The sequence below is a fragment of the Sinocyclocheilus rhinocerous genome, unplaced genomic scaffold (genome assembly GCF_001515625.1).
Source record: "Sinocyclocheilus rhinocerous isolate Xijiao unplaced genomic scaffold, SAMN03320098_v1.1 scaffold615, whole genome shotgun sequence".
Taxonomy (NCBI): domain Eukaryota; kingdom Metazoa; phylum Chordata; class Actinopteri; order Cypriniformes; family Cyprinidae; genus Sinocyclocheilus; species Sinocyclocheilus rhinocerous.
Window position 1 is genome coordinate 2166383 of NW_015631049.1, and position 7921 is coordinate 2174303.

The 7921-nt window shown below is 42.5% G+C and overlaps 1 protein-coding gene across 2 annotated transcripts in view; it reads right to left on the reverse strand.

Annotated features, from left to right (window-relative positions):
• LOC107741245 (iporin-like) overlaps positions 1-7921 on the reverse strand; it is a 29530-nt gene that overhangs the window by 15877 nt on the left and 5732 nt on the right. Inside the window, exons 2-6 of one of the 2 annotated variants that reach the window (XM_016553928.1) lie at positions 5047-6754; positions 4356-4893; positions 2084-2749; positions 1399-1596; positions 1029-1175 (exon numbers count right to left, since the gene is read on the reverse strand). In XM_016553928.1, coding sequence (XP_016409414.1) covers positions 1029-1175; positions 1399-1596; positions 2084-2749; positions 4356-4893; positions 5047-6597 — 3100 coding nt within the window. In that variant the 5' untranslated portion in view covers positions 6598-6754. The remainder of the gene's footprint in view (positions 1-1028; positions 1176-1398; positions 1597-2083; positions 2750-4355; positions 4894-5046; positions 6755-7921) is intronic. The other variant, XM_016553929.1, reaches the window with a different exon arrangement.

Sequence of the window (7921 nt, forward strand, 5' to 3'; positions counted from 1 at the left end):
AAGGACCTATGTTTGTTTTCAAGTACTTTCCAGGCCTTGAATCCATATGTCTGAAATTCAAGTACTTTCAAGAAGCGTGGGAACCCTGTAATATGTGGTGTGAAGAACAATAATGTTGTCTAAAATGTATGAAAGCAATGATAAATTACAATAGCCATTTTAAAGCTTCACCATGTTACTCACAATGAACAAGAACAATTGACCAAGGATCACTCACAACAGCAAACTTCTTGGGAATCACCAGTTTTAGAAACAAAGAAAATGTTATTTATTTGTCCATCCACTCTGATAAGATGTCCTGTATTCATATGTAAACTGGTGCCTTAAACCACATTCATCCACAGAGGAGCAGAGCCGAAGCACAACCAAAACAATAGTTTTCCGGCAAGATACTTGCAGTTTTATTTTTTAACTTCTAGATGTTACATGATAATATTTAAAAACTCAAACTCATTTGTAAGTGACTTTCAATAAACGTGTCTGATAAATGAATAAATGTAAATCTAAATATCTAGGAGTGAGGTTAACTTAAAAGGGGGGTCTAATGCTATTACATGCATTCTGAGTTATTTACACTGTTAAAGAGTAGGATTCTCGTGCTAAACATGGTCAAAGTTTCAAAAAACGATTTGGACATATGACGGAGTATTTCTGTGCCAAATACACTCCTTCCAGGTTCTAATAAGTTTTAGAAAAATTTTTCAAGCATGGCTCTTCATGACGTCAAGAAAGGGCAAAATTCCTTGTATGGGCACCTTCTGTGTTTTGTTGGCAATCGGCGCATAAGTGCTCACGACTCTTTAGCTCTGGCCATGGCATGCCTCCAGGAGCTATCTTTATTTTATAAATCTGATAAAGCTAAAGACTCTTTGGAGATATGAATGATGCAATACTACTCTATAGGTACTAAAGATTGACATGAGATTGGCATAAACTGTGTGTTATGTCCCCTTTAAGAACTGATATGATATTTAACACATGCTGTGCCACTGTTAGCGTTACTACACAAAGAAAAAAAAATCACACACCTCTCTTCTGCAACAGGTCTATAGAGATGGATTCATCAGTATTAGAATCAGGAGATAAGCAGAATTCCTCTGGGGGGCGCTCTGTCTGAGAGAAATAATCCGGCAGGAAGTCACTGTAGCACTGCGGCAGTTGCCTCAACGACTGACCTATAAACAAAAACAACATCAGTCAGATAAATGCAAACCTACACCAAATATAGACACTGCTAGACAAAACAAGCTGGTGATGACAGACAAAAGATAAGGTCGTTGTCACACTTGAGTGTTCACTAACTACATTTACTAACTATAAACAAAATGATTCCACCCCAGCCCCCTTTATGTCTCTTTCCTCTCAACCCCTGTTGGCTGATAGAAATTGGTTCAACACCATTAAGTCTGCCGAAGCTGAGTGGTTGATTGGTGGGAGGGAAATCAAACACATTGCGTCGCATGACTCGAGTTCCAGGTCTCTTGGTTTCCAAAGCACAAGAGAAAGAATGAGGGTCGTTTTTACCACGCTCCACACCCAGAGGGTTCTTGCGCCTGTACTCTCTCCATTTGAGTGCCTGCGGGGAGAGGTGGTGCACTGGGGGCAAAATGGAAGAAAAAGGGGATGGTGGCAAAGAATGGATGGAATACGAAAAGAAAAAAAATAAGTATTGGTGAATGGATGGTAAGATGAATGAACATACATACACAGAGAAAAGTAGTAAAAGGGAAAGAACAGTCAGAAGGGTAAGATAATATTGTGGAAATGCCAAAGTGATGCAATGGAAAAAACGGGCAGAAGGGGAAACAGGAGGGATAGAAAAGAGAAATTGTTAGCAGTATTTAAAGGAAAGAATAGTCAAGGTGTAAGTATGGAAGCTAAGGCTTTGTTCAGATAGGCAGCCAATATACGATTGTTTTGACCTATCCAACTCAAATCAGAAAAAAAAGATTTTTACAAACTCAAGGCAAAACCACGTTAATGTTTTTTTTTCTTTAAGAGCAGAAAAAATTATTATAAAGTCATAAACAACACACAGCAGTGTCTAGAACTGTGAATTCACTCATTTTTTCTCCAAACCTACCATTAGGCTGTTGCTGTGTCACACATGCCGGTAAAACCTTCACTGGCTCTTCCTGTGGCGCTGGTTCCAACTGTCCAAGAGGACTGAGACCTGAGCTGGGTAGCGTCGGCAAATTGCCACAGTGGAAACAGTGATTTCTAGTGGGCAATGCAGGCATCAGCAGACTCTGCTTCATCAGTGGAGGTGGAGGCGGTGTTGGAGGTAAGGGAGCAAGTTTAGGTGTCTCTGTACGTATGGCCATTCCAGTTGGGGTATGCTGGGGCAGAAGACCTGCAGAGATGGGGCAAGAGAGGGAACGTGGTGGCCTTGGACCACCAGGGGTCGGAGTGCATGTCGAGCAGGTTCCAGAAGAGGTGGGTGCAACTTGGAGGCGAATTGGGGAATAGCTGCCCAGTGGGGATGGCCGCACTGTTGTAGGTGCATTGGAGGAGCCGTGAAGTGGCCTACGATCTTCTTCCGAGTCATCTTCACCTCCCTCAGACACTGCAGCCCCTCGAGCCTGCATTTGGCTGATGTATCCATCCAGAAGAGGAAGGAGAGGCTTCGTCTGGGGTTTTCCAAACTGGTGCTGGAAAGTGAAAGGCTGAATGGGTAATGAGGTCGGACGTTGATCTTTGCTATAGCGAAATACAACTGGAGAGGAGTCTGTGGAGCTAGACAGGCCACCTAGGGGGAAGAAAGACAAGAGACAGAGATGAGAAAGGAGGGTTTGGAGAGAAAGTAAGACAGATGAAGATTAAGAACAAAATTAGACATTTAAAACTGAGACTGTGGCAGAGTATCATTCAATTCAGTAATGCAGGCATTAACAATATCTAATGCTTCATAAATCATTATAAATAAAATTAATTGACATGATACATATAATTATAATATGAAGCAAATTATTTGATGTAAATTTAAACCAGAAAGGCTATGGCAATGACACAGCATTTTAAAACAGCTGGAATAAAACCTAGCAATAGTAATAGCAACAACAGGGTCTTATTATGAAACTGAAACAAAATCATACATAAAACAAAAATCATACAACTTTGTCAAAAGCATACCTTAAAACACAGCTCCAAAAACTTAATGACCAACAGAGGTACATAAACAGCCAGGACATTATTACCAAAAAACAGCCTGTTTAAGAAGCTCCTCTGTGTACACCTCTGGGTGTGTGTTGCGTGTGCTCTGACGGGCACACAGTGTGTGTGAAACATCACTCGGCTATTGAGTAAATTGCCTGCTCCACATGCCTGAGTACTCATATGTCAGAGCTCTTAGTACACGGCAGTACCCAGTCACAGCCAGCAGGGGCAGCACAGCACTAAACACAGAGAGAACTAACAAGCATTCCAGTAACAAAAGCTAACCTTTCTGTATATCAAACTGTATATCAAACTCTTCCCATTTATTTTGCTTTGTCAAACCTCCTAACCTAAGTATCAAACTTTATCATGTAACTCTTGCACTGTTTGTGCTACAGACATGAATGACACCTCACATAATGCAGCTGGAAGAAGACAGATGCGTTATTACTAATCTCATCGGATTTGAGATTACCTGGCTGACAAACAATAAAAAAGCCATAGACATACATAATACCCAAAAATTCTGTCATATTTTATTTACCATTATGTTGTTTAAATCCCACATAACATTTATTCCTCCACAAAAAAAATAAAAGGAAAATATTTGGAGATTTTTTTTTTGTATTCCATAGAAGAAAGTCATATGGATTTGGAATGACATGGGTAAGTAAAGGATGACTGAATTTATTTTTGGGTCCAAAGCATACAGTATCCAGTAAAGTTTTTTTGTTTTGTTTTGTTTTTTTGTTTTGACTTGGACCAAAATAAGGAACAACGCAGAACTTCCTAGCAACACTCTAGCAACCACACCGTAACCGCAGATCAATGTGCAGAAAACACTCTTTAACAACATCCTAGCAAGTAACTGCCCCAAGAGGAAAGAGTGGTACCTTTTAGCAGAAGCTAACCAAATTAGCTTGGAAAATAAAACAAACAAATCATGCTAAGGGCAATCACTGAGAATACACACCGTTTACTAGCTAGGTTTGAAATGCTAGAGAAATAAAATGATGAAAATCTAATTGTCACAACCCAACCAACACATAGTCAAGAAGAGTTTCAAAATGCAGTCAGGCTTCTGGGTGCTAGGCTGCACAATAACATGATTCAAACACAAAACAAGTCAATCCACAAAATAAACCAGCTCTTACAAGTAACACAATTTAACCATCCTCTTTTAGAAGATAATGTGTTACCTTCTGCTTTGGTTCGAGCCCGTTTTCCTGCTCCCCCTGGTGATTCTCGCAGCGGTGTACTCCGAGATCTATGCGGGGAGGACAAATCACAGCTCCCTTGACTATGGCATAGAGTGAGTGGTGGCAAACTGTGGCTCTGACCCTGTGGAAGGTCTTCCAGGATGGGCGAGAACTCTCCAGATGAGTGAGAGTTCATGGATGTGGCCTCCATTCCGCCCCTCTGTGATGGTGATCCTCCGGTTCTCCTCTTATTCCTCGCTATTTCCGCAAAAGAAGTGACACGTGGTGGAGGTGGCGGGCTAGGGGCTGCACTCTCACTGAGCCGAACAGGGCAGCTGAGCATGCGCTCCAAGGACCCAAGGCGAGGAGATGGTGACTTGTCTAGGTTCCGATCGTAGCTGCGAGAACGAGGTCGACCGCTCCCCGAAGCACCAACTGAATTGCAGGCTGTTGTAGGTGGGGAGATGTTGATATACACCTGCCCCTCAATTACATTCTCACGGGTAGATTCAATCTCACATGAATCCTTTTCTTCATTCTGGCAAAAGAAAAAGAAAAGAATGTAAAGGATGTAACAAGCTAGAAGAAAAATAAGAAGGTACAATGTACATATTGCTAAGGAGTACAGAACGAGTGAAGGCACAAAATGCTAAATACAAGCTAACACCAAATGAAGCAAATAATATAACACCTCTGCATCTTCCTCTTCTTCATCCTCTTTCATTTGTTGGAATAGGTAGTACTCTGTTGGCTGAGTGGGACTTCCTTTGCTGTGCTCATCTGAGCAGCTTGTGACCGATGATCCCGCTGGACTGGGAGAGGACTGGGAAGAAAGGTCACATGTCACCAGCTTGTAGTAATTCTGCGTTGCTACAACCAAGCGAGCTTGGCTTTGAAGACACGAGATGAGTTCACTGGCAGAGGTTTCAGCGGAGGACAGTGCCTCGCTTCCAAGAAGGTTGTGGTATGAGTTACAGTTGGCATCTAGTTCCATAGTGGCACCTTGTGGCTGAGATACAGAAGAAGAGTTTGCATGTTCTTGAGTGGCCGAAGGATGCTGAGCGGGTTCAATCGGGGAGGTGTGTAAGTCCAGGTAGAAAGCTCCACGTCCACTGCTACTTTCTGTTCCGCACATCCCAACAAGCTCAGACACAGATGATGCACAGGATTGCTCGACGGAACTGTTGATATTGAGTGACTGTTTGGCTGGGACAACATTGTTCATCTTGTTGTAAATCATGCTGAAGTTAACCAGCACTCCATCTGAGCTATTGCAGGAGGAATCACTGCCGTAGCCCTGGTGACACTCAGAAAATGATTCGTGAAAAGGTTCAGGGTATGGCTGAGAAAGGCCGCAACAGGAGCAATGTGGTGCTGCAAGACTGGAACACTCTGAGCTTCCTCTGCCACCCTGCATGGACTGGTCTTCATAATCATCATCCTCACCCCATTCTTGCTCACCACAGTCCATTGAAAGGGTGGAACCACTGCTTCCGTGGCGCCGCTGGCTATCTAATCTCAGCAAGTTCAGTCCCTCCATGTGAGTAGACAAATCGAAAGTCCCACCTATTGTGTGGTGTCTGTGCTCTGCTTCCCCACTAGGCCCATGTATGGAACTCCACTGTTTTTCTGTAGACCCATGCAAGAGAAAAGGTTCAACGGTGAACCCAAGGTCATGCAGGTGGAAAGGCGGCAAGTCTTCATTTGCAAGTGCTGCATTTGAGATTTCATGCGAATTTCCATGCAGGTGAAAAGAGGAGTCTTCCAAATATCCATTCAGATTGTCTTCATCCTCATCATCTTCATCTTCAGTGTTGAGCAGAAAGGGGTTACGTCTCGAGTTCAGCTGTTCACGTGTCTTCATCTGCAGGCCTTGAGCTTGATCTTCAGAATTGCTTGAGGTGAAAGAGGAAGTGTCACTTGCCATACTCCCTTCTCTCCCACCTCTTTCTTGTTTCTGCCCTCCTCTAATTCCTCCATCCCCAAAAGTATCACTAGAGCTAAGGCTGCTGCTCGATGTCTGTATGAGGCTGCTGTACACCAACGCCTCCCGCTGAAGAATATCTCTCTCAGGTAGGGAGGTAGTCCGGCTCAATCCCAGATTCTCCGGGCAGCTGAAAGGATTACTGTTCCTTTTCAATGGACTACCACAGCATTGTCGTGAGCTTGAAACCTGGCAGTGAACAAGTGGAATGTGGTGGACAATAAGAGTCTCCCCGGCTAGCTTAGGTGGACTGTCCATCTTCTCCTAGTGGGTGAGGATGAAGAATATTTGGATATTTGCAGAATGTGGTTTTCCAAAGACTTTAGTTCACACGTCCAATGCCAATCCGTGGTTTTGGGAAGTGAGGAACGTTAAAGAAAAGGTTAAAGAGGATCTCTTGGCTGAAGGTAAACATCTGGAAAAAAGACAGAAGACAGGACTCAGTTTTAAATTATCTTCACGTAAAACATAAAGATATTCAGTGTTCATAAGTGGAAAAGGTTGGTTAAGGTTTAGTTGGGCATCTCATTGTATAAACATATCATTTTCAACAAAGTTACATGTTACATAACAAAAACATGATCTACAGGGACAAATCATGAGTGCCAAAAACAGACAAAAAGAAACCTAAGGACAAACGAACAAATGAATAATTAACTAAATCCAGTTTACAGGCTCTTTAATCTGCTCACAGCCTATAGATGATAATGTATTCAGAATGTAGACAATCTATGAATAAACTGGTACACAGGTAAATACATAATTTACCATTTTAATTGATATTTAATATAAAGGAAATACATTTAAACCAACACAAAAATTCTCAAACTTACAGGAGTCCATGAAGGAAACTAAGAGTGGATTACGAGAGCTGACTAATGATTACATATATACTGGCCTAGTGATTAATTAAACAATATCTTCGAAGCATGTTTTTCTATCATTTTTATTTTGATTAATATTTTATATCGACCAAACACAGGCACTGTCAAGGCAATCACCTAAAACTACAAGAAAAAGAGAATAAATTAGGGCTGCACGATATATCGTTTCAGCATCGAAATAGTGATGTGCGCATCCGCGATAGTCACATCGCAGGATGTGCAATGTTTCGTATACTGATCGTTATATTTATACTGATTGTTTTCTTTGCTCACACACAGACACGGTGTCTACACCGGACGCGACAGCTGTACAGAGATACCATTTTAAATACTTTTAGTAGCAGAGCTACTGCAAGCGATTTTCAGTGCTGGAAATCCGTTTATCCTTTGTTGAAACTTCCGTGTCGTCGTGGAGAGCGCAGGTCACGGTTGCTTAGCAACGGCAGATGCCACGAAAGCGCAAGCTCCCAAGTGCTTTGGAAAGAAGGAGAAAGCAGCGCGACTGGCGTTTTCCACACGTTTTTAGGCGCGACATGTGAACGGCCCCAAAGTCTGTCTACACTGGACTCGCGCGACAAAGCGACCGTTGCCAATAATTTGAACTTTGTTTCTGTCAGTACTTTGTCGTGCCGCGCCGCATCCAGTGTAGACAGCATCACTGATTATATGGGTTCATTGTATTTTGTCGCGCCGCGCCG